The following is a 27,986-nucleotide window of genomic DNA, read 5'->3' as shown; positions in this document are numbered from 1 at the left end:
TTCCAAAACTGTTGATGTTCTGTTTTTTCTAAGAACACCGTAGAGATGTTTTGGTGATCTCGGAGATCAACCTTACTGAGACCCTCACCTTTCTTTATGTTCAGATAATGTGGTTAGCTGGTGATGTGGCAGCTTGTTTTGTGTCTCATTATTGTTTGGCTCCTCATTAAGGAAAAAGAAAGAACTAAGGGGTCTGAGTCAAGTTAATTAAAACAAAGGCAAAAGAAGTTAATTAGCAGCAAAAACTGGTCACTAATGAAGAAGATGGTTAGAATGAAAACCTGCGGCCCTCCAGGACTGGAGTTCGACTCCCCTGCGTTGAACATCTACAACTGTTAACACCGTCCGGTCTTCCACTGCACGAATTACTGTAGAAAGAAGGATGTATGCAAGAAAGGTAATGTAGTACACCTTCCGCGCATAACATTAGACACCAAAGGAGATCTGGATATGCCATTCGTATTAAAACGTTAACAGCTTCCCATTAGAATATCTTTTGCAAAGACAATTAACAAATCACAGGGACAAGCATTCGAAAAAGTCGGTTTATTTATTAGAAAGAAACGAAATTCATTCCCACGGGCAGTTATACATTGTGTTGTCACAATGACAGTTGAACCCGTTTCCAGTGAGAGTTGGACTCCGCCAGGGCTGCCCTTTGTCACCGATTCTGTTCTTAACTTTTATGGACAGAATTTCTAGGTGCAGCCAGGGCGTTGAGGGGGTCCGGTTTGGTGGACTCAGGATTGGGTCACTGCTTTTTGCAGATGATGTTGTCCTGTTTGCTTCAGCAGGCCGTGATCTTCAGCTCTCTCTGGATCGGTTTGCAGCTGAGTGTGAAGCGGCTGGGATGGGAATCAGCACCTCCAAATCCGAGACCATGGTCCTCAGCCGGAAAAGGGTGGAGTGCCCTCTCAGGGTTGGGAGCGAGATCCTGCCCCAAGTGGAGGAGTTCAAGTATCTCGGGGTCTTGTTCACGAGTGAGGGAAGAATGGAGTGTGAGATCGACAGGCGGATCGGTGCGGCGTCCACAGTGATGCAGGCTCTGCATCGGTCTGTAGTGGTGAAAAAGGAGCTGAGCCATAAGGCAAAGCTCTCAATTTACCAGTTGATCTATGTTCCTACCCTCACCTATGGTCATGAGCTATGGGTAGTGACCGAAAGAACGAGATCGCGAATACAAGCAGCTGAAATGAATTTCCTCCGCAGGGTGTCTGGGCTTTCCCTTAAAGATAGGGTGAGAAGCTCAGTCATCCAGGAGGGGCTCAGAGTAGAGCTGCTGCTCCTCCGCATCGAGAGGAGTCAGATGAGGTGGCTCGGGCATCTGATCAGGATGCCTCCTGGACGCCTCCCTGGTGAGGTGTTCTGGGCACGTCCAACCGGGAGGAGGCCCCGGGGAAGACCCAGGACACGCTGGAGGGACTATGTCTCTCGACTGGCCTGGGAACGCCTCGGGATTCTCCCGGAAGAGCTAGAAGAAGTGGCCGGGGAGAGGGAAGTCTGGGCATCTCTGCTCAAGCTGCTGCCCCCGCGACCCGACCTCGGATAAGCGGAAGAGGATGGATGGATTAATTCCAAAATTTTTTACTGAAGTTTTACAGTAAAAGTGTAAGTTTAAAAAGTATTTACGTGTTATTTTCAAAGCCATAAAGAACGAAATCGTATTACGCAACAAATAACTCTTAACACAACATGAAACATAATTTACTTTCAAATTATTACGTTTTACTATTTTTTTACTATGGTTAATTACTCACTGTAATGTAAAATAGTTAGGACTATTATGCATATGTAACAATTCACATGAAAATAAAAATCTGTTTAAATTGTACATCCGCATAGAGGATAGTGCGTAGCACAGGCACGTGGGTTGGCGAGTGAAGTGAGCAGGTTGTCCATGTGGTGAACAAGACTGTGTGTCTATGTGTTATTCACATTTATTTTGTGTTGATGTTCAAAGAAAACTGGCTTTCTGATCTGCTTGTTTTGTTTTGTCTTCTTGTACTTCTGCAGAATTGTGGCGTGTCTCTGTCCCCTGAACCAAATGAAAAGGGCTCATTTCCCCTTGGTGACCGTATGCTCTGCAAGGCCTGTCACCAGATTCTGAGCCAGCAAGGTGCCAGCTAACGGGCTTAATCCGCATCCACAACGTCTTCAACCATTCCTGCATACAATTGGAGGATAGAAAATCATCATCTAGACCGTCTGATTGGTCCTTGCAAAAGCCAATGTCTGCACCTCAAATTTTCCTGTTTTCAGCAAAGCCAGTGAGTGAATGACACATCCCATGGTCTTTTATGGAACGATGGCTGTGCCTTAGCACCACAAACTGTGACAAAGCATCACACTCACAGTGCCAAAATTCAAAAATTTGCCATCATAGATGCCCGCTATCATTAGAGCTCCTGGATTCACTGCAGCTCCAGAACGTGAAGACTGGGAGGGCGTCAAACCCAATGGGAGTGAAGCCATGCGACTGTCCCACAGGACGCCTTTTCACTTTTCAATCAGTATGCCAAGTGTAATTTAACTTGTTCAGCCAAACAAATCCCAGCATTACAAGATGGTATTCAAGAAAGTGTTAATATATTTGCTTATATATATATGTGTGTGTGTGTGTGTGTTGTGATTATATGCCAATGTATCTATTTACCTGTCACCAAAGGACCACATACATGTGAATAAAAATTGCACAGTATTAAAAACATTGTTTATCATGTCTGTTAAATCAACCTGCTCAGTCCAATTTAGGATTATTGGGAGCAGGCGCCGATCCAGAGAGACCATTGTATCTTCCACTCAAATCTTTGATAGGCAAACTGCAGTGGGTCCAGATGGCCTACCTCCTGATCTGTCTCTACTGATGTAAACATTCCTTAGCTGTTGGATGGGGATGGTCTGTGGCTCACTGGTGTCCATAATCTTTCTCAATGAAGAACCAGGTGGAGATTTAAAATGTGTTGTGAAGCCTCAATCTTAAATTACTGGCTGCATCTGAATATGACAGATAGTGAATCACTGCGATGCTTTGCCAATTAATTAATTACAGTGTCAGAAAAACATTGAATCATTATAATCTTTAGATAGATAGTGTGGCAGACGGCTGGGACCCTTGCCCGGCCGGGATGCTCTAATGATGGAAGGACCGGGGTAGAGGACAGGTTCACGGCAATACTTCCCCCAGAACACGAGAGGGCGACCCCCCTGGATTGCATCGGAGCCACAGGTTTGGAGCATGGAAGTTCAACCCTGCTGGGGCCTGGGGGTGCCTGGACAGTCCCAGAGCCCTGGACTGCAATTCCGCCACAAGCCGAAAGTGCTGCCTAGGAGAGGATCTGAGTGCACCTGTAGAACTTCCACCACACTCCAAGTGCACTATAATGGAGGTCACCTCACTCCGTTCGAGGAGCCAGAGTTGGGAGGTGGAGGACAAAGCTTGCTGGGAGAGGAGTGGAGGTGGCAGAGAAGAGAAAGCGAAAAGAAGAAAAGATTTGGGTGGTGTTGTGCTTAGACTGTGTTGTATCTGTGGGAAACGTGAGAATGCGTTCCCCATGGGAAGAAAGATAAAGAGTGTGTGGTGTTTTTACACTTGTGTGTTTGTGTCTGGGCTTGGGGAGCTGTACGTCCCCATGGCTTCCACAATAGATAGATAGATAGATGTGAAAGACACTATATAATACATAAATGTGAAAGGCACTATATAATAGATAGATGTGAAAGGCACTATACAATACATAGATATGACAGGCACTATAGATAGATGTGAAAGGCACTATATAATAGATAAATAGATAGATGTGAAAGGCACTATATAATACATAGATATGAAAGGCACTATAGATAGATAGGTATATGTGAAAGGCACTATATAATACATAGATATGAAAGGCACTATAGATAGATATATGTGAAAGGCACTATATAATAGATAGATATGAAATGCACTATATGATAGATATAGATGTGAAAGGCACTATATAATACATAGATATAGATGTGAAAGGCACTATATAATACATAGATAAATGTGAAATGCACTATATGATAAATATGAAAGGCACTATAGATAGATAGATATATGTGAAAGGCACTATATAATACATAGATATGAAAGGCACTATAGATAGATATGTGAAAGGCACTAAATAATAGATATAGATGTGAAAGGCACTATATAATACATAGATGTGAAAGGCACTATATGATAGATAGATAGATGTGAAAAGCACTATATAATACATAAATATGAAAGGCACTATAGATAGATAGATATATGTGAGAAGCACTATATAATACATAGATAGATAGATATGAAAGGCACTATAGATAGATATATGTGAAAGGCACTAAATAATAGATAGATATAGATGTGAACGGCACTATATAATACATAAGATGTGAAATGCACTATATGATAGACAGATGTGAAAGGCACTATATAATACATAGATCTTTCCTGTATTTCTACATACGTTACGTGTACTGGATGGGGCAGAGGCAGGTATGGACTGCTTGCATATAATGAGACCTAATGCTGTATTTTGGGGCAGTAGAAGACAGAACTTACCGTGATCAATAAATGACCAATATCATTATTACTATGTTGAATAAAGAAAGAATCATTATTAGCGAAGTGAATAAATAAACCCAAATGTAGCGGCGTGCCTTTCTTTTATGGTAACACTCAGTCATCCACTCCTGCCCACATCTGACCCACCCTGCCCCGTATCCTGTCGTGAGGTGTATTTTCTGCACGACTGCAGGCATTTCACTGTTTTGCCCTCAGGAGTGGCTCTAAAATACAAGTTGAAGCAACTGCTCACAAGGTCTAATTGAAAGTAATCTGTAGCCAAAGCTGCACAGAATGTTGAAGAGAAATGAGTTTGCAAATTGGCCAGTGCTTTTCAGGGGGAATTTTCAAAAATGTGTACTAAGAGATGTCCTTTAGATGTCTCAACTAACACTGAACTGACCCAACAAATATCCTTGAAGCAGCTTCAAAGCCAAAAATTGCTAAATGGGTGGGCAAGCAACAAGCTGTTCTGGTGGGTGGTTGATTTGCCTGAAATCCTTAGACTCAGCCATGTCTTTTGGGTGCAAGGCAGCGACTCGCGCATCATGACATGCACACCCAAAAATGGGATTAGATGAGTAAACTGATTAAGGCAGAAACCTGATTTCTTAAAAGACCTCCATACATGTGCAAGTACACTTCTGGAGTTCTCCTTTGGTAAAACGCTTTGACATCACTAAACTGCACAAAAAGAAGAGCTTGAAGCCTGTGATCATTTTATTGTGTTTTTAATGAATACATTTTGTATACTGAGCCCCCAAAGATTCAACAAATGAACACCAGCCACTGCATCAGCTGATCATATTGATGTCTCTAGCAAATGGCTGGATGACAGCTACACTGGCACTTTACTTGTAGGTTTTATAGAACTTTAATCAAATATTTTGAACATATACAGTATTGTGCAAAAGTTTTAGGCAGGTGTGAAAAAATGCTGTAAACAAAGAATGCTTTCAGAAATGGAAGTGTTAATCATTTATTTTCATCAATCAACAAAATGCAGTGAATGAACAAAAGAGAAATCTAAATCAAATCAATATTTGGTGTGACCACCCTTTGCCTTCAAAATGGCATCAATTCTTCTAGGTACACTTGCACACAGTTTTTGAAGGAACTCGGCTGGTAGGTTGTTCCAAACATCTTGGAGAACTAACCCCAGATCTTCTGTGGATGTAGGCTTCCTCACATCCTTCTGTCTCTTCATGTAATCCCAGACACACTCGATGATGTTGAGATCAGGGCTCTGTGGGGGCCATACCATCACTTCCAGGACTTCTTGTTCTTCTTTACGCTGAAGATAGTTCTTAATGACTTTGGCTGTATGTTTGGGGTCGTTGTCCTGCTGCAGAATAAATTTGGGGCCAATCATACGCCTCCCTGATGGCATTGCATGATGGATAAGTATCTGCCTGTATTTCTCAGCATTGAGAACACCATTAATCCTGACCAAATCTCCAACTCCATTTGCAGAAATGCAGCCCCAAACGTTCAAGGAACCTCCACCATGCTTCACTGTTGCCTGCAGACACTCATTATTGTACCGCTCTCCAGCCCTTCGACGAACAAACTGCCTTCTGCTACAGCCAAATATTTCAAATTTTGACTCATCAGTCCAGAGCGCCTGCTGCCATTTTTCTGCACCCCAGTTCATATGTTTTCGTGCATACTTGAGTCACTTGGCCTTGTTTCCATGTCGGAGGTATGGCTTTTTGGCTGCAACTCTTCCATGAAGACCACTTCTCTGCCAGACTTCTCCGAACAGTAGATGGGTGTACCTGGGTCCCACTGGTTTCTGCCAGTTCTGAGCTGATGGCACTGCTGGACGTCTTCTGATTTCGAAGGGTAATAAGCTTGATGTGTCTTTCATCTGCTGCACTAAGTTTCCTTGGCCGACCACTGCGTCTACGATCCTTAACATTGCCCGTTTCTTTGTGCTTCTTCAAAAGAGCTTGAACAGCACATCTTGAAACCCCAGTCTGCTTTGAAATCTTTGTCTGTGTTGTTGCTGTGCTCAATCTCGCCATGACATGAAACTGTCTTCCACAACCTCACCTTGGTAGCAGAGTTTGGTTGTTCCTTGCCCGGTTTTAAGCCTCCTACACAGCTGTTTCTGTTTCAGTTAATGACTGTGTTTCAACCTACGTGTGACATTGATGATCATTAGCACCTGTTTGGTAGAATTGGTTGATCAGACACCTGACTAGAATCCTACAAAATCCCTGACTTTGTGCAAGTGTACCTATAAGAATTGATGCTGGTTTGAAGGCAAAAGGTAGTAACACCAAATATTGATTTGATTTAGATTTTTCTTTTGTTCGCTCAGTTTGCATTTTGTAAGTTGATAACAATAAACAATCATTATTTATATTTCTGAAAGCATTCTTTGTTTACAGCATTTTTTCACACCTGCTCAAAACTTTTGCACAGTACTGTATATGATAATATTTTTTACAATTTAATACAAGTATATACTTGTATGAAGGTATAACAATGAATTATAAACATAAGGATAAGAATTGAATGTAAGTAAAGGGTTAACCAAATGTTGCTTTAAACCTGGCCACGTGAGGCTGTCGCCCCATCTTAGAGGAGCCACCATGATAGTTGCTAAGGTTAAAATGAAGCAGATGAGTAACAAACCCCTCCATCTAGAGGTTAGGAGCAGGTGCACCCACCACTTGACAAACCAACTCAAGATCCCAGATTAGGATTCAAGTGCAGCCAGCAACGGCTGACACCTCAGCACCACACGAGTTCAGATGGAATGGAACCAGTAGAAGGTTTTTTATGGTGGCTGGAGAGCAAGTTCTGCCACCTACCCCCAAGGCTGGATGGCCAACATGCAGGGCTGGACCTTGAGTAAGGCCCTTAACCTGCAATTGCTCCATCCTTGGGTCCATCTAGAAAGTGGGAATAAATTCATGGGAAAGCCCAAACACCCCTCCTATGAAGCAGTGCTAAGATCAAGAGAAGAGTCTGCAGATCACCCCTATTTACAAGGCAATATTCAGATTAATGGGAGAGTCAAAAGGAGTCAGAAAGTACTGGCAGCACCCGCTGATTGGATGAAGCTCTGCATATTATACACATTAAGAGTCAGAGGACGTGACGTATCGGATGAGGTAATGTAGCAGAAACGCATAAAAGCAGATCATTGTTTTTTATTGATTGCCTCACTCGATGCACTGAGCCACTTGTGCATATCTATGTGCAAATAAAGAATCGTTCTGCATTTTCATCGGGTCACCGAGAAGGACTTCTTTGAAAACAGGCGAACATTTTTTCCACTGCAGTTTCTGTTACCGGATTGCACACAGCAACACTCTTTTCTGCTTGTCTGTGAGACTGAGCCCCACCAAGAGAGGCATACCGATATGTGACGTGGGCTTCTTGCTGTACATGCATAGGCTGTTGGAATAATAATAATAATAACACAACTATTTTTACTTCGATAAAATAAGTATTGTGTTAGGTTACTCGATACTTTAAAAAGTAATTGGACTTTTAATGGGTTACCCTTCCGAGATTGTGCTGCTTAACCTAGCGCTGTACGTTCAGTTCATCAACATAAATTTAGCAATTGAAATACTGAGACTAAAGAGAGATTATTATAGAGATTATTTCAGTAATGTGATCACCCGAACAATTGCCTTAGAGACGCTTCTACCCAAGTGTGTACAACAAACATGAGCAGACTACAAAATCCGTAACTGTGACCCGGCTGAGGCTTTACATGGCCAAACAACTTAATTATTTGCCGAGAAATCCACCTCTGCTAACCTGGTTTCTCTCAATGGAATCTGCCATCATTACTAAACTTTTCTTTTCTTGGTTTTCTTTTTTGGTTCTTCGTGATGGCATTCTACACCACCACCACCACCACCATCACCACTGCCTGATCAAAGTCCTGTGTAGCAGCATGTGATGTCTCAATAAAAGTGAAAACCCCAACTTCTCACAAGACCCGCCATGTTGAATTCCCTTGAGCAAAGCCTACAAACAATGAGGAATGACTTAAGAACACGTACTTTATGTTAGGCAGAATGTCCAGGGGGGCTTGGGTGGTCTTTGAGCCTGGAGCCCCTGTAGATTGTGTTTTTGTTTTTCCAGCTTGACTAGAATTTTTTTTTTTTGTGCCCACCCTGGCCATTTGGCCTCATTATTGGAGCGTCATTTAGAGACTTCACACAACAATTCTATATTAAAGGACTGACTGTACTTCTCTTAATTATGGAAGTGTGTGTTATTTATTTATCTTTCATATACTGTATATTCATTATTATTCCTGTTTAAATTTAATTTGTTTTTCTTTGCATGTAACTACTTTTCTTTAACATGTTGTAAATCACTTTGTATGAAAATGTGCAATAGAAATAAATGTCGCTATTGTGGCTGATGGAATGAGGGTGTGGAGGACCGCCAGGACGCCCCAACCATGAAAGAACCAGGGGAGAGTATTTTCAAGACCTTTTGTTCCCCGGACCGGCAGAGGGCAGCCCCCTGACTTCCAGTGGAGCCACGGGTTGTGAGCATGGAAGCTCAACCCTGCTGGGTTCCATGGCCACAACCAGGGGGCACCTGGATGCTTGCAGGGCCCTATGTGGCAGCATTTCCACCACACCCGGAAGTGCTGCCAGAAGAAGCTTGTTGGGCACATGGACTCCTCCCGGGTGCCCTATAAAAGGAGGCAGTCACCACCACTCAATGGTCTGAGTCAGGAGGAAGAGGACAAAACTTGTGTGGTGGAGTGCAGGCAGAAGGACTGGCTGGGAGAAGGGAGTGTGTTGTAGATAAATGAGCGTGTTGTGTGTTTACATTGTCCTGCCTGTCTGTGTCCAGGGTTAGGGTGGCTGTATCTGCCTGGGCATCACAATGGTAATTGAGAAATCAGGTTTCCTGGCCAGCATGGAGGATGATTTCTTGCCTGGCCATAATGGACTGAGCATACATGGGTGCAGGGAGCGGTTTATTTCCAAACACGGCAGGTGGCAGTGTTCCTCAGGGTTGAACCCAGTTTAGACACCCACAAGGCATGCTGGGAATTGGAGTTCAGAAACGCAGCCCTGTTGCAGTCCTTGGGTGCAGCTGGAGGGCGCTGTCAGGGGAGGAACTGCCCTGGTTTTCACATGATCTGGACATGCACCGGACAACTTGGGCGTGACACAGGAAGCAGTTGCCAGGTCTGCAGGTCTGCAGCCTCATGTTAGGGAGACAGTTGGCAACACTCACTTGAAGGAAGGAAGGAGCGAAGAAATCGATTATGTTTTGTATTCTAGCATTGATCTTTTGTCTGGTGATTATTGGAAACATACTTTTAACAAATAAATACCCTTTATTAATTCATGCATTTATTTCTAGACGGATTGATGGCCGCAATGCTGTGTTCACTGGATGTTCAAATTGTTCTTTATACAGCCTCCAGTTAATTCAAAATGCTGCTGCAAGAATTATTGCAAGAACAAGAAAATACGAACACATAACTCCAGTTGTTAAATCCTTACACTGGCTCCTGGTTAAGTTTAGGGCAGATTTCAAAATCCTCCTTTTAACATATAAAGCCTTAAATGGCCGAGGTATGGCTTACTTGACTGAACTTATCATGACTTACAAACCTGAGCGCATATTAAGATCTCAAGATGGCGGTCTGCTTATGATTCCAAGGATTAATAAAATAACAGCGGGAGGTCGAGCTATTTACAGGGCCCCTAAACTGTGGAATGGTCTGCCTGGAATGGAAGAGATGCCCCTTCGATCTCAGCTTTCAAAGCCCGGCTGAAGACTCACTACTTCAGTTTAGTACACCCTGACTAGAGCTGCTGATTAACTGTACAGACTGCATCTCTGGTGTTAGTCATTAGCACTAAAACATAAGTAACATGAGAGTTATAATTTGTTACTAACCCTCACCTATTCTGTTTCTCTTCTCTGTACTCAAATGTGGCACTTGGTGCCACTGCCCACCTGCCAAGTTGTAAAGTCATCCCTGATGGAGGATCACAGGAATCATCAGGTAGAGGGGTCCTTTCATCTGGTTGGCTGGTCCAGTGCTATCCCAGCTGTAGAATGACCAATTGGGGGAGGCAGCTTGATAATAATAATAATAATTCTTTGCATTTATATAGCGCTTTTCTCACTACTCAAAGCACTCAGCAATTGCAGGTTGAGGGCCTTGCTCAAGGGCCCAACAGAGCAAAGTCTCTTTTGGCATTTACGGGATTCGAACCGACAACCTTCCGATTGCCAGTGGCTGAGGTCTCCAGGACTCTAAACAAATCCAAATCCTATTATGTGATATCATCTACTGTTGAGTTCTGCTCTGTATTATTTTTATTTTTATACTGTATTGAGGATTACTTGTGTTCGGTTCTGTGTATTCTATTGTATTGACCCCCTTCTCTTTGACACCCTCTGCACATCCAACCTACCTGGAAAGGGGACTCATTTTGAACTGCCTTTTTCTTCCATTTTTTCCCTACAAGAGTTTTTTTTTTTTTTGTAGTTTTTCCTTGTCTTATTAGAGAGTCAGGGCTGGGGGGCTGTCAAGAGGCAGGGCCTGTTATTGCGGCACTTCTATGATTTTGGGCTATACAAAAATAAATTGTATTGTATTGTATTGCATTATTGAACCCAGAATTTTGTTGGGTCATATTGCACCTGAGGTTTAGGGCTCAGTGGAGCCCTCTTGTGGTTACACCAGGTTATTAAACACACCCAATACGACCTCAACCCATGGCCTTGTTCTTGATGTATTTTAGGTGTGAAAGCAACATGAAGACATCGGTACTGCTTCAACTCCTACACTGCTACACACCACATTAGAAGAACGTTGCTTTCACACAGCTTTGCTTGCTTAAGGGAATACCATGACACATAAAGCCACAGAGGAGGACATTGGTAGAACACTTCCGTCAACACTGGAACCATGCTGACCCGCCACATGCCCAAATGCAGAATAATTTATCTTGCGCCAGTTACCACTGAGGTGTTGACACCGCGGCCTCTCTGTGTCTCGTTAGATTGAAGTTAAATGGGTCATACGAGTTTCTTGTGCTGGAGGCCATGTGGGCTTGAAAAAAAAAAACAAAAACAAAACAGAAGCTATAAATAGAGTAGGGGGTCAGTCATCACCCGAGCCTTTCACATTGATGTAGTGAAGGTGACCACTAACCATAAGAGGAGAAGCTTGACAAAAAAGGTGAAGGTCTACGAAAAGTACTCCAGAGCAATAGAAAATGTGTCTGTGCAGCTGTGTGAGTTTTTAATACACTGACGTGGTTTTCTCCTTGTATTCATGCAGCATATTTTTACTTTGCTCAAGAATGATTCAGAACTGATACTGGGCAGCTTGGTGGCACAGCAGTTAGCACTGTTGTGATTCCAGAGTTCTACCCCTGTACAGATGGCACATTCTTCCCATATCTGGAATGCTGTTTGCAGCATCTGCACAGTGGGGAAGACAGCTGAGAGACCACCACCTCTTTGACTCCACCACCGCTTCTCCATCTGCAAAACATTCATCGGCCTGGTTGTGTGCAATAGAAACTGAGAAAAAACAATGTGTCAGGTCGAGTTGCCACAGACCCCAGGTGAACAGTGTGAAGCAGGAAAAGAAGAGGCAACAGTGGAGGAAAAGACTCAAAGCTAGAACACCGTTTGCAGTGTCAGTGCTCCATACAAGAGCGTTCAGTTGTCCACATATAATGGACAGATCACCACACACACACACATATTATATATATATATATATATATATATATATATATATATATATATATATATATATATATTCATTGCATTCGTAGTCTGTGTCACAATCTGATTGTATGGGTGGTTACCTACCAGGTAACGCTTGTGGTTGGTCAGCAAGTCAGCTAACATCTGCCACGGTGCCCTCATTTCAGTTGCGAGAAGCAGATCATAGAATGGTTGAAATAGTTTACTGTCAAATAATGCAAAGAGTACGCGACACGTGTTTCACCCTAATTCCCGAGAGGGGGGTGCAGTGAGTGTGTACGCCTGATGAGCCCAGAAAAAGGGCGAAACACGTGTCGCGTGCTCTTTGCATTATTTGACAGTAAACGATTTCAACCATATATATATATATATATATATATATATATATATATATATATATATTAGGTGATGGACGACTGGGGCACTTTCACTAGGTGATGGACGACTGGGGCACTTTCAGAGCCGGGAGGCTGTCGTAGTGCAAGGACCAGGCGAACAGATGTACACAGGGCACTGCCTTCCTCGGAGCACTAAACGGCAGACCCCTGGGTTGCAGCAGTACCTCAGATCCCCGCAGGGTTCCATGGGAGTTGGAGTTTGCCGTAGCCATATTGGATACCGTGGCAGCTGTATAGGTCTACCTAGGGCTTTCACCGTCCCTGGGAGTGATAGATAGATAGATAGATAGATAGATAGATAGATAGATAGATAGATAGATAGATAGATAGATAGATAGATACTTTATTAGATTGCAGACTTCCCTAATGATCCACCAGGAGTACTCCCAGGTGCAGCTTAAAAGGAGCCACCTGCCTTCATTCTGAGAGCCAGAAGTGGGAGGAGTGGAAGCAGAAGGGAAGACAGAGGAAGAAAAGAAAGAAGACAAAGTGCTTGGTGCATTGATTGTGTTTATTGTGCTTTGGACTGTGGATATATATATATATATATGTAGCTATATACCAGCGTTTCTCAACCTTTAAGTATTTGCGACCCGAGTTTTCATAACAGTTTTAATCGCAACCCCCTAAAATTTTTTTGAAAGGAGCCCACTAATACCAATTTGTTCTTTTTTAATTAATGATATATCTTAGATGCATATTTTATTATACCTACTTAAGTTTTATCGACATTTATCTAACTCGATTTTTATTTTTCTAGTATCAGAATGTAGTTTAAGTTAATTTGTTTTGGTTTCAATAGATGTATTTTTCATATTTTCAATTCTTGTTTTCTTTTTTTCACATCTTTGCGCCCCCCTTTTTGTTACTAAGTTTGGGAACCCCTCTCAGCCTGCATAATAATTGACTCTCCTTTCAACAAAAAAGATAACAGTGGTATGTCTTTCATTTCCTAGGAACATCTGAGCACTGCGGTGCTTTCCAAACAAAGATTTTTAGTGAAGCAGTATTTAGTTGTATGAAATTAAATCAAATGTGAAAAACTGGCTGTGCAAAAATGTGGGTCCCCTTGTCATTTTGCTGATTTGAATGCCTGTCACTGCACAATGCTGATTACCTGCAGCACCAAATTGGTTGGATGAGCTCGTTAAGCCTTGAACTTCATAGACAGGTGTGTCCAATCATGAGATATAAGGGTATTTAAGGTGGTCAATTGCAAGTTGTGCTTCCTTCCCTTTGACTCTCCTCTGAAGAGTGACAGCATGGGATCCTCAAAGCAACTCTCCAAAGATCTGAAAACAAAGATTGTTCAGTCTCATGGTTTAGGGGAAGACCACAAAAAGCTATCTCACTGTCAGTTTCAACTGTAAGGAATGGAATCAGGAAATGGAAGGCCACAGGCACAGTTGCTGTTAAACCCAGCAGGTCTGGCAGGCCAAGAAAAATACAGGAGCAGCATATGTGCAGGATTGTGAGAATGGTTACAGACAACCCACAGATCACCTCAAAAGACCTGCAAGAACATCTTGCTATAGATGGTGTATCTGTACATCGTTCTACAATTCAGAGCAATTTGCACAAAGAACATCTGTATGGCAGGGTGATGAGAAAGAAGCCCTTTCTGCACTCACGCCACAAACAGAGTCGCTTGTTGTATGCAAATGCTCATTTAGACAAGCCAGATTCATTTTGAAACAGAGTCCTTTGGACTGATGAGAAAAAAATTGAGTTATCTGGTGATAACGAAAAGCGCTTTGCATGGCAGAAGAACACCGCATTCCAAGAAAAACACCTGCTACCTACTGTCAAATTTGGTGGAGGTTCCATCATGTTGTGGGGCTGTGTGGCTAGTTCAGGGACTGGGGCCCTTGTTAAAGTAAAGGGTCGGATGAATTCAACCCAATATCAACAAATTCTTCAGGATAATGTTCAAGCATCAATCACAAAGTTGAAGTTACGCAGGTGTTGGATATTCCAACAAGACAATGACCCAAAACACAGTTCGAAATCTACAAAGGCATTCATGCAGAGGGAGAAGTACAATGTTCTGGAATGGCCGTCACAGTCCCCTGACTTGAATATCATCAAAAATCTATGGGATGATTTGAAGCAGGCTGTCCATGCTCAGCAGCCATCAAATTTAACTGAACTGGAGAGATTTTGTATGGAAGAATGGTCAAAAATACCTCCATCCAGAATCCAGACACTCATCAAAGGCTATAGGAGGCGTCTAGAGGCTGTTAGATTAGCAAAAGGAGGTTCAACTAAGGGGCGGCACGGTGGCGCAGTGGTAGCGCTGCTGCCTCGCAGTTAGGAGACCCGGGTTCGCTTCCTGGGTCCTCCCTGCGTGGAGTTTGCATGTTCTCCCCGTGTCTGCGTGGGTTTCCTCCGGGCGCTCCGGTTTCCTCCCACAGTCCAAAGACATGCAGGTTAGGTGGATTGGTGATTCTAAATTGGCTCTAGTGTGTACTTGGTGTGTGGGTGTGTTTGTGTGTGTCCTGCGGTGGGTTGGCACCCTGCCCGGGATTGTTTCCTGCCTTGTGCCCTGTGTTGGCTGGGTTGGCTCCAGCAGACCCCCGTGACCCTGTGTTTGGATTCAGCGGGTTGGAAAATGGATGGATGGTTCAACTAAGTATTGATGTCATATCTCTGTTGGGGTGCCCAAATTTATGCACCTGTCTAATTTTGTTATGATGCATATTTCATTTTTTCTGTTAATCAAATAAACTTAATGTCACTGCTGAAATACTACTGTTTCCATAAGGCATGTCATGTATTAATGGAAGTTGCTACTTTGAAAGCTCAGCCAATAATAAACAAAAATCCAAAGAATTAAGAGGGGTTCCCAAACTTTTTCATATGATTGTATATGTAGCTAAAGATCCACAAAATTTGCAAACTGTATCACAAACCTTTGCTTCCATTCATATATATATATACATATATATATATATATATATATATGAGACACACACAAACACACAATACATAGATATGCCTTTGTTTAGGATGCACAATGCCACAGTGAGTAGCGCTGCTGCCTCACAGACAGGGCCGGATTTTCCTATAGGCTAACTAGGCTTCAGCCTAGGGCCTCAAGATCAAGAGGGGCCTACATTTAAATTGTTAGCAAAATTTTATTATCTCTCATGTAATTTACAAACTTAAAAATGGAAGGTGAAAGGGCCTCATAAGTGGAATAGCCTAGGGCCTCTTTTCATATAAATCCAGCCCTGCTCACAGATCAGACGTCTTGGCTTTGAATTCCATCCCATGGCTGTCTAGGTGGGCTGTGCACATTCTCCCCCATTTCTACATGAGTTTTACTTCTACACCCCCAAATACGTGCGTCTTAGGTTAAATGGGGCCTTTATATTGACCCTTTGTGATTGTGAGGATTATAATTTATGTGCGTGAGTGGGCCCTGAGATGAACTGCTGTCCTCATCAGGGTTCATTCCCACTTTGCACCCAGTGTTGTTAATTTATGCTTTGAGCCCCTGTAAATCTAAATTAGAGAATGTTATTTATCGACTTACCGGGAAGTGAGATTTCTGCACCTGAAAGTGAAGAAATTAAGAGAAATGGTTCTCACCTTCACCAGCAGAGGGCACCAGTTCACTACTACTGTTTTTTTTTTTTTTTGTGCTTTTGCTAATTTAGCAGCCCGCCAACCATCCATTATCAAAATTCCTTTTAATCCAGTTCAGGATTGCAGGGGGCTCAGCAGCACTGGATGAAAGCCAAGAACACACCCTGGATGGGTCCTAGATGATGGATGAAGTAGTCAGTTTAATAGCACTAATGCAAAGTAGGAGCATGTCGTGGAATGAACTGGTGTTCCATTCTAAGTTGGGTTACCACTTTGCATCCAGTACTCCCTATAAACCTGGCCTGAAAAAGCAGTTAAGAAAGTGAATAGATGGATCATACACTTGCACACCTCTATAAACTGCAGCTTCATCTGTTTTCCCCAGTTATACTGTAAATAAGCCTTTGTATTTAACCGGTCAACTGCATGTGCTGAATATCTATCAGCGGCACAGCTGTATTAATCTAATGAAGAAATGAAAAAAAATTAATGGAAGGGCAGCAGAAGTGTACAGCAGTATACACACAGCCCTCCATCTCTGACACACTTTAATACCCCATTATCATCTACTGTTACAATCACAAGGTGGCACTACATAACACGACTTAGTGCCGCTGCTGGGTCACGGCTTCAAGAATCCGACGTCTGACCCCGGTGTGTATCACCATCTTTGAGGTGTTTGCACATTTTTTCCCCAAGACCGCAGAGCTTTTCAGCAAGGATTTCAAAGATGTGCCCATTAAATTGATTGATGGCTGTAAATTTGCATGATATATATGAGTGTGACCTGTCAAGGCCTGCCACTCCCTCCAGGTTTGTACCCACAGGCCTTGAACCTCTCATGATCATTAATCACAATTATCAGGTTCAGGTGGATGAAGGAGCGAGTGTGAGGGTATGAATTTGCTCTGTCATCTGGCAGCTTTATACCTGATGCTTTTGGTGCCCCCAGCAACAAATCACTCAGATGTTCCCCTCTTGGTTATTGCAAGGCTGGCTGAGAACAGAGGGTCTCCATGTTAATAAGCAGCAGTCCCACTAATGGAGAACTTCCATCTGCCCAAATGACTAAGCGGGGTTTTGACTTCTAAACTGCAACTGGGAGAGTATCCATATTACACTGTGGCAGGCTTTCTCTTAGCATCTCTGTCATTCACACACTCTCCTGTCCCCTAAGTGATCCTGGGTGAGCCCCCAACTGACACTGGTGACAAATCACTCAGGGTATGCCCCTCTCTACTTGTCATCCTTTTATGGTGAGACTGGCCTTGAACCCAAGGCCTCTGAGTCAGGAAGCAGCAGCTTATCCAGTTGTACTAAAGCACAACTCCTTCTGCAAAAGCGACTAAGGGGGTCTCTGACTGACTGGGAGAGCATCATTTGGCAAAGTGACAGGCTCCCACTCTGTCTAAGCCTCAATGCCCCCTTCCCTACACTTGCCCCTTTCCTTGAGAGATCCCAGATAAGGAAAGTTGCAGGGTCCCATGTGCTCTGCTTCTTGTCCTCAAATGGAGAGGTCAGGTCATGAACCTGGGGCCTTCAGGTTAGTAAGCTACAACAGTTTAGCTAATGTGGGGAGCTTCTTGTGCTATCTGAAACCAAGATGTTAGCAGTGGATCCACTAAGGCTTGTAAGTTGCGAGGTTGACCTCCTTAGCTCGGACTTGTTTTTCCAGCCTGACCCACAGATGCTTGATCGGATTGAGATCTGGGGGATTTGGAGGCCAAGTCAACACCTTGAACTCTTTGTCATGTTCTTCAAACCATTCCTGAACAATATTTGCAGTGTGGCAGGGAGTATTATCCTGTTGAAAGAGGCCACTGCCGCCCGGGCACACCGTTGTCATGAAGGGGTGTACGTGGTCTGTGAATTAGTGGATAAGAAGATGAGATAAGATATACTTCACAATTTGCAGATATATAGTTCATAATTTGCAATCTACTATTCTCTGTTTTTTGTGGTGGTGATTTGTGCCACCACCATCTGATCAAAGTGCTTCGTTGTAACTATTTCTCTGACTTTTAAACAATCTTGTGGTCCTGTGTATCACTTTCACAAAAAGCTTCAGACACATCTTGTGTTTCAACAATCTGAAACTCATTTAGAGGTATTTGGGTTGCCATTGTGGTACTGTAGAACATCCGAAACCTGAATCAACGAATAAACTTGTTAGCCCGAATTACTTGTTCTTGTCTAAATTGTTCTAATGGTCTAATGCCACTGGACCTAATGGCTCCCATTGTTATTTTTATTGTTTGTTCCAACTCTAATTTGATTGTCTTACCAGGTGTATTTGCATGTATTGATCATGTAAATGATAATTTATTAGTCACTGTTTCTGGAGGAAACTGTGTGATTCTGGTGGACTGTGGTCCTTGGCATGTCAGATGGTGAACATTCTGAAGACTTTTATCTTAGCCTCATTTGGGGAAGGGAAATGAAGGAAGGGAGAGAGAGACAGTTATTTACTTCCTATTTTAATACCAATATTGTCAATCCTAAACTTTGTTGAACCTATCAACACAGTAAAGCCAATGTCACTTTACGCGACTTCTAGTTGTAAGATTATTCTTGCTGACTGCAGTTGCTAATCTCGTCAGTGGACCATGTTAGTTTACACGACTGAAAAAAACTAGACATGTCTAATTTGTCGACTGTGTGCTGATGCCCCTTTTTGTGACCACAGATGGTGTGCTGCCTGACAGAGCTGGTGCTTAAAGATTAGTTAACAAGTATGGCAAGTTCCACCACAACCTTGACCCTCTTTGTTTTCTTCATTTCATTCTGTCGTGGTACATAAACTGCTGTTCTGTTTGTGAGGTCACAGAAAACATTGCATTCCTTATTCCTCTTCACTGCATTATATACATTGTACTTCATGGATGAGCATTCATTGGTTGTAGGGTCTCATGCACACAGAGCCCACCCCTACAACTAAACACACAATCACATCTTGTTTGATGGGCAAGTCATGGACTAGTTGGAGTGAGTTGCAGGGTATGTCCCATTACATGACTACATTCATGAGAACACACCAGCAACTGTCTCCAACTCGCTAAGTTTATGTAAATGAAGGCTATGACTGAAAATTGTTGGATAACTTATCTAATGTGACATGGCCTTAAGGCAGGGGTGGGCGACGTCAGTCCCAGTGGTGTAGCTAGGAGGCGGGTGGAGGGGGCGAGCCACCCCGGGTGGCATTATTGGCTCAGTACAATTCGTTTGTAAGCATCAGGGTTCGGAAAAATATTACTCATGAATGAAAAATGTAAAATTCTCTGTTTTTTATCCACAAATGCTTCAAAAATCATTTTCAGACTGTCCTTCTGTGACGGCATCAGACACAGCAGTTGAAATTTATGAGGCGATAACAAATACAAACATAAACATTACACCGATAATAATTTCAAGGAAGATTAACAACTAATTTACAATTTAGAATTTGGTTTCATTATCAATCCGTATGCGTTCTTGCTCTGTGCAACAAAACATGCCCACCTATCATTTGTACACTACACTGGTTCTGGTTTTCACAGTGTAATTATATTAAACTAATAATTAGAAGATGGCTTATCAATGCGTCTATACTATATTCTTGTCTAGTTGATGCTTATAAATAATTATATGTGAAAAATTATTGCTGTTTCTCTATATATGAATAAATCTATGCAAAATTTATCTTAATTTTTCTCTACATGTCATTTTAATTTTCTATTCAAATAGGTTAACATTTCATAACATTCAGTTATGTTGGAGGGCGGCAAATTGAAGCACCACCCCGCCCCGAGCAGCACGAACTCGAGCTATACCACTGGTCAGTCCTGGGGGGCCGCAGTGGCTGCAGGTTTTCATTTCAACCCAATTGCTTAATTAGAAACCAGGTTGTAGAGGAGAGGTGGCTCTGAGGCTAGGCATCTGCACTGGCAATCGGAAGGTTGCCGGTTCGAATCTTGTAAATGCCAAAAGGGACTCTGCTCTGTAAGGCCCTTAACCTGCAATTGCTGAGCGCTTTGAGTAGTGAGAAAAGCGCTATATAAATGCAAAGAATTATTATTATTATTATAGAGTTAAAACAAAATTGAGTGCCATTATCTTCTTATATAATAAGCTACCGTGGATGTCCGTTTGTCTGTCCAGGATTTTAAATCACCTGTAGCTTGCAAACTTTTTGACCTATTGACCTGAAATTTGGTACACATATACTACGTGACATCTACTGTCTGCTTTCGGGATGATTATTTTTATTACTCTTTTTATATTTATTTTATTTTATTGTAGAATCAACTCCCAGCGGCAGCCAGCAGGACGGCTATGCAGCGCATGCATATGGGTGCCGTTCTCATTCCCTACCACCTTCCTTTGCCTCTTCATATCTTAAATCATTCTTGAGGCAGATTGAAGACTTAAGTGTCAGCTTAAGTGAAAAATTAAAGAAAATGTACTAAGTAGTTGCAATACAAACACTGACTTAATCAGTTTTAACGCGAAAAGATGCCGACGAAAGAAGAGAAGAAGCGGGCCTCTAGGGTGGAGAAAAGAAGAGCTGCTCAACCTCTGAGCAAACGAATGCTAAACATACAGAGAAAGATGATGAAAACTATGAATGCTTAAGTCAAGTGTATTCACTGTACGTTATCATGCAGTCCACCGTTGCTGGTGAACAATAATGCACATCCCCATCTCTGACACACTAACACTGTGTACCTTCAGCCAAAACAAAATTCAGCAGAAGCGTGTCAAGAAAAGGTAGGGGGCTCCTTTATACCAAAAGGCAATAGATTCCTTCCTTTTCAGTCATTTTGGTATGTTTTCAGACCATAGTGGGTATATGTATAACTATAATTATTTCTTTATTTATTAATTTATTTAATGAGCTTCTGTCCCCAGATTTCTCCCTGGGGACAAATAAAGTTCTATCTATCTATCTATCTATCTATCTATCTATCTATCTATCTATCTATCTATCTATCTATCTATCTATCTATCTATCTATCTATCTATCTATCTATCTATCTATAACAAGGCCTATTAAGGACAGCTCTTTTAAAGAGTGACTGTGGAAAATCAGAAATGCAAAAGAGGGACTTCAGCTGCTAACACGATCAACACTTCTACACCGCCCTCCTTACAGGAGGCTTAAAATAACAAACCCATTCATTCAATCAATGCCCACCTTGGGGACGGGCAGCGGAGTGGATCTGGCAGTCAATCAAGCCGAGTAGAGGAGAGACATGCTTGCTGGTTGGATCCGCTTTCTATTGTCAGGGTGATTAGCAACACAAACTTCCTGCTGCTACTGCTGAGGTCTGCATGTTGCTGGATACAGCCGAGTAAGCCAAATAATGAGGACAATGAAAGTTAGTCAAGAGTTTAAGTGGGGGCATCCACCTTTTTTTTCTGAAAGTCACTCCACTTTGCTATCTCCAGGGCTGCCGTGTCATAGCAGCCTGCTCAACACAACAAACAGTAGCTGATGATCCTGCTCTAACCATGAAAACATTTGCAATTTTAAAATAGGCCATTGCAATTTTTTTTATATTACTGAACCAGATGATTTCTCAGTAGTAGTAGTATGGTCACACATTTCTTACTTGACCAATCAACCATGCACCATGTCACCACTTTCAGCAGTTTGATAACAAGAATGTATTAAAATAAAACTTTTACTTTGTGTAACAGAAAATACAAATCAGCTTACCCAATGCATGTCGTATTCATTTTTCTATAAAACTAGCTCAGATATGCTTCCTGAATCATGCCACAAAAAAACTGGAGAAAAACTCATATATAGGTAACTTGGTATGAAGCTCAGCCCAAGAAGCAAAGAAAAGCTACAAAAAAAAAATAAATAAAGAAACACACTTACTCTTTTATCATAATGACTGCTGGTGAACAAAAGTTGCTAAAGTGTTTTTTTGCAGTGACTACGTGCACCAATGGCCATGTTTGCTGAATATTGTCCTGGAAATTTGTGGTGCAGCCACCTTAGACAAACTGTTTTTAATTTCTCTCAAGTGCCCCATGATGCTATGTTTGGCTAGCATGATACATACATAGAAACGATTACAGTTAAAAACAAAACTTGCAAGGAGCAGGAATCTAGTAGGATCTGTATGTGACCTGTATGTAATATGTGTGCCTCCTTTAATAATATTACCCAGAATGCTGTGAATTTGATTCATACAGGAAGGAATAAAGAATCCACCTGCTTTAGTGTTGCGCTTATTTGATAGCAGCGGCAGTGAACAAGCAAACAGAATCAGTGAGGAAAAAACAAACTGGACTGTAAAAGACAGGTGAGTACCTGCTATTGAATCTGTGGGGGACGAGCCTTAGTGAATTCATGCTTCCTGTCTGCAAAATATTTTACCATTCTGATGTTTAATTCCTGCGGTGGGTTGGCACCCTGCCCTGGATTGGTTCCTGCCTTGTGCCTTGTGTTGGCTGGGATTGGCTCCAGCAGACCCCCGTGACCCTGTGTTCGGATTCAGCGGGTTGGAAAATGGATGGATGGATGGATGATGTTTAATTCTGTTACTTTTATCTCAGTGCTTAGTGCTGTTGCCTCACTGCTCAGGTCATGTTTTTGCCCATGATAATCAGCCCAGCACAGTTGTTAAATGTTTCCCTAGCCTTCAGCGACATTTAAAAGACCACTGCACCATTATAACCCACTCAGCACTAGTTTAGTTTCTCCTCATCCACCGACTTCAATGCATTGCACGGAGATTGGAGAAGCTCCCCAACATTTCTGAGATTTCGCTGAAGTTGAGGCAAAGCAAATTCAGCAATTTCTTCATCAATAATCATAATGAATATTCAGAAGCAAGCCAGCGTTGTTTTCTAGCTATCACCTGGTCATCGCATATTTGGATTTTCAAAACTGTCTGACCTACTGAATGTAACAATAATTAAATAATAATTATTATTAATTAAATAATTAACCTTATTTAGTTAATATACTTTTCACTGAGTTAGCACAGCAGGCCACTTCATAATAGTACTTTCTTTGTGAAATTTGCACATTCTCTTCCAACTCAGTAGGGTTAATGGCTCGATTAGGTTTTCTTCCACATTCTTTGGACATCATGTCCTGTTAATTGGTGATACAAAATCTCACCCGGTGTCAGTGAATGTGTTTGGCTGTGTTGTGGCATCTTCTCTCAAATTGGATGTCATCTTGAGCCTGCTGCTATCAAGAAAGGATATGACTCTGCTGACACTGGGTTTTGAAAATTGATGGATTCTTTATTCATCTACCATGTATTGCCAATGTTTCCTTATGAATTTGTGACGATGGACTTGCCCACACCTGCCCATGAAATAGCCTTTGAGTCAATTGTCCAATTACTTTTGAGCCCCTGAAATGAAGGGATTGTGTTAAAAAAATGCTTTAGTTGCCTCACATTTTTATGCAATCGTTTTGTTCACCCCACTGAATTAAAGCTGAAAGTCTGCACTTCAACTGCATCTGAGTTGTTTCATTTAAAATTCATTGTGGTAATGTACAGAACCAAAATTAGAAAAAAGTTGTCTCTGTCCAAATATTTATGGACCTAACTATATAGTGTTAAGCCATAATAACGCTTGGAACAGCATTCTGTTGCCATCTATTGGATGAAATTACATCATACTGCAAAAAAGTCATGAAATTTTCAATGAGTCCTGCCACTCTTTGGTAATTCATCAATATTCATGGAGCGGAGACCTCAAGCAAAATGCACAAAGGTTTGTAAATGAGAAGCTGTAAAGCCTGTTTTAGAGCAAACTGAAACTAAACTATTAGATGAATCAACTGATAGTGATGATGATGTGAATTGAGTATCAGACATTGATCCAGAGAGTGAAGCTGTCACCGTCTTTTTTTTTGCACCTTCGCAACAGCATCAGAATGCAAAGAATTTTTATCTTTAACATCTTTCTTCCCTCAACTCACAACACAGAGAAACCGGACATTGTTTTCCCACCATGATGATGTCTCGTACTGCCACCTGGTGGAATCCTCCTAAAGTGCACGCGAAAGTATAACCAGTACACTGCTTGCATAGCAGCAACATCCGCAAGTGCACGCATCACATGGCATTAAGTATGTCCCCAGTGTAAGCTTTCTGCTGTAGTAGCATACAATAACAAAATGGGTAGCATCAATTGTACAAATCAGGCGCTGACATTCCACCCTCTCATGCATAAGCAAAAGATAAAATACTATTAAGAAAAGTGCGAAAAGAAACACGCTTCTACTGTCCTGATTGCAATGTCCGACTGCAAGTTGGTATCTGTTTCAAAACAAATACGAAAGCATCAGTACAGCAGTGGACTCTACAGCACTTGTACTTTTCCTACTCTGTTTGTGTTGATGTTTTGGTATTCACGTTTCTGATACAGATAATAACATTTTTTCTTGCTGAAAAAAATTCAATGTTTTTGGCTCATTTTTCCGTGGATAAACATAACGTTATAACCACAATACAGGCCGAGTCAAAATTATGTTAACACTAATGGATTATTTTGACCTCGACCACACCTTTCCAAGTCGATGGATAGGTCGTGGAGGACCATTGCCATGGCCTCCACACTCCCCTGATTTGACAACCTGTGATTTCTGGTTATGGGGTATGGTGAAGGAGTGTGTGTGTATAGCAGAAACGTTTGTGATATCAATGACCCGAAGTACACAATACGGACTGTGGTATCATCTATTCCCCACGAAATGAGTGTCCAGGCTTTAAATAGTACTGTTGCTCGTTGGTTTTTGTGATTTGAACATGATGGCAAACAGGTTGAGACATTCCTGTAAATCATCTTGCACATATGAAGTTTGTTTTGTGAATAAACTGTTTCCGCCATTCAAATGCTAACATAATTTTGACTCACCCTGTATTATAGGGTAAATTGAAAATTTAGGGACACAGTGTCAGGTATTAAATAAGATGACATCATAGACAGCAGGCTCCTGTTTGACTTAATTTCCTTTTGTCGTTCTGTTAATCAGATGCATTTAAATAGGAATCAGAAGAGGAACCATGACTCAGAAGCAAACCTAGTTCAATTTCCTTTTTCTGCAAACCAAAAAAACAAACCCTAAATTGTAGTCAAAGTTCATGTTAATGATTCTTCTTACCAAGAAACTAAAAAGAAAACATACCGACTAAATTCACAGTCTTTATCCAAATTTCAAATTGTTGTGACAGCAAAGTAACATGTTGCAAATTTCCATTCAGAGTCATTAGTAATGTGGTGGGCAACTGCACCAAAAAATGGCACAACCTCTGAAAACCAAGACAACATCAGAAAAACACTCAAATAATTTTTTAACTACTTGAAAATTAAACCAAATTTAAAAAAATAATATTAAGAATAGATTCAGTGCCCAAAACAATCATAATAGCCACAATTTTATTTGCAGAAATCCATTTCAGTAACGGAGAAAAACTGAAAACATAGTAAAATCACAAAACTAGTTTAATCTAGTGTCACACTTCATTTTACTAGTATGCCAACTTTCAAATATATATTTAACATTATTTAGCAAGATTAGTTAGGGCTAAAACCTAACTTTGTATGTTAGACCCTCATGCATTCTTCATTTTTAGTCAAAGCTGAATGAAGCATAGCATCTGCAGAGCAGCCGAGCACAGCTGGAAGTCTCTACTTTTATGCACGTCACTATACTGTACGGCGGCACGGTGGCACAATGGTAGCGCTACTGCCTCACAGTAAGGAGACCTGGGTTCGCTTCCCGGGTCCTCCCTGTGTGGAATTTGCATGGTCTGCCTGTGTCTGTGTGGGTTTCCTCTGGGTGCTCCAGTTTCCTCCCACAGTCCAAAGATTGGCGATTTAGGATTGGCGATCCTAAATTGTCCATAGTGTGTGTGCCCTGCAGTGGGCTGGCGCCCTGCCCGGGGTTTGTTCCTACCATGTGCCTTGTGCTGGCTGGGATTGGCTCCAGCTGACCCTCGTGGCCCTGTGTTAGGATATAGTGGGTTGGAAAATGACTGACTGACTATACTGTACTGTACTACTTTACTTGCACATCAATAGGGAATTTTAAAATGCAACAATCTACAGGAAATCCATACATCCAATATGAAAACTGCATGTTAACCCCTCACCTGGCATCACTGCACTGGCTCCCTGTGATACTGTAAGAAACATGTTATTTGCTAACCATAATCTTCATAGATTTGTAAGTGATTTTCAAAATGGATGGAGGGATAATTGATAAATTCATTAGAATGAAGGGGGCATGAATGAATAAAGATGCTGGAATGAGAATAACAATGTTGCCAAAATTTTAAAATAGCAAAGTCATCAAACTAGCTTAAAGGAATACTACACCCAAAAATGTTTTTTTATACCTTACCTACCCCATGTGGTTTGTAGTAATGGCCAAGAAAAATGCTTAATTTTATGTCTTCATACAGAACAGAGATAACAAAGTTACTGATAGACTAGGTGTCTGTGGTGATCAACGCTGGGCAACAGCAAGCAATACCAAAAATATCCTTTAAAAAATCTTATGTTACTTGTGGTGCATAATTCACAAGTCAAGTCATCCAGTTGTATGCTCATGATGTCCCAAACCAAATGTATTTTTACTAAAATATTGGTAAATAGACCACTTCCAGAAAACACTCTTGTGAAAGAAACTGGAACATGCTCAGATGTGAATAAGCATTTGAAGTGAAGACCCGCCTCCCTGCCCCATTCATTGGTCAACAGTCCAGCCTAATAGAAGCTTATTCATTGACTAACACTGTGTTTCATGTAAAACCAAGAGTGAAAAGTTCACTGAGAGGATATGTACATCTAAAGATTAAAAATCAAAGAAAAGTGAATGAAAACATGATCAGGAAGAGAATATGCCTTAGATTTGTACATATCCTAGATCAGGGGTGTCCAACTACGGTCCTGATGGGCCACAGTGGCTGCAGGTTTTCATTCTAACCTTTTAACCTTTAACCCCTAATCTTTTTAATTAGCGAGCCGTTTTTGCTGCTGATTAACTTGTTTTGCCTTGGTTTTGATTGACGTGACTCAGACCACTTAGCTGTTTCTTTTTCCTTAATGAGCAGCCAAACAATAATAAGACACAAAACAAGCCGCCACATGACCAGCTCACCTAAAAATAAAGAAAGGTCAAGGTCTTGGTCGTGTCGGTCTGCTCAGGTCACCTAAACATCTTGACGGTGGTCTTAGAAAAAACAGAAAATCAACAGTCTACTATGACAGAATGAGATCAGCGACAAGTCATGATATTCAATAACGGATTTAATTAACAGCAAGAATTGGCTTCTCATTAAGAAACTGGTTGGATTGAAACTGGCTGGAGTTTGATGTTCCAATTTGTCTGGTCATCTGTTGGCTCTTTTCACTTCTCATTTCTGTTTGGCTGTCATTTAATGAAGAAACAAATCAAATCAGATGACTGAATCCTTAAAAACAGGGCTACTAAAATGCAGGGAAAAGGAGTTAATTAGCAGTGAAAACTACTCATTGATTAGGAACAGGGTTAGAGTAAAAACCTGCAGCCACTGCGGCCCACCAGGACTGGCGTTGGACACCCCTGTCCTAGATGCTTCAACAAGCAGAAGGACAATTCATCCATGCCATTTCATAGTCTGCCACTAAATAATCCACATGTGGATATGAATATAAATGTAACAACAGGAGTCGCGTCTACATTTCAA

The 27,986-nt window shown here is 41.7% G+C and overlaps 1 protein-coding gene and 1 long non-coding RNA gene across 2 annotated transcripts in view; one reads left to right on the top strand and one right to left on the bottom strand.

The window, feature by feature from the left end:
* Positions 1 to 2,707, top strand: part of fblim1 (filamin binding LIM protein 1) — a 56,884-nt gene extending 54,177 nt beyond the window's left edge. Inside the window, exon 8 of the mRNA XM_028807923.2 lies at positions 2,014 to 2,707. Within this exon, the coding sequence (XP_028663756.1) occupies positions 2,014 to 2,127 (114 nt within the window). The 3' untranslated portion in view covers positions 2,128 to 2,707. The remainder of the gene's footprint in view (positions 1 to 2,013) is intronic.
* Positions 63 to 27,986, bottom strand: LOC127528960 (uncharacterized). The gene is made up of 2 exons (XR_007935640.1): positions 27,822 to 27,986; positions 63 to 281 (listed from the first exon to the last, which is right to left on the bottom strand). It is a non-coding gene; the product is annotated as an uncharacterized LOC127528960 (long non-coding RNA).

Source organism: Erpetoichthys calabaricus, chromosome 8 (genome assembly GCF_900747795.2).
Source record: "Erpetoichthys calabaricus chromosome 8, fErpCal1.3, whole genome shotgun sequence".
Taxonomy (NCBI): domain Eukaryota; kingdom Metazoa; phylum Chordata; class Cladistia; order Polypteriformes; family Polypteridae; genus Erpetoichthys; species Erpetoichthys calabaricus.
Note: the sequence above shows the minus strand (reverse complement) of the source record. Positions and strands in the feature narration are given on the sequence as shown.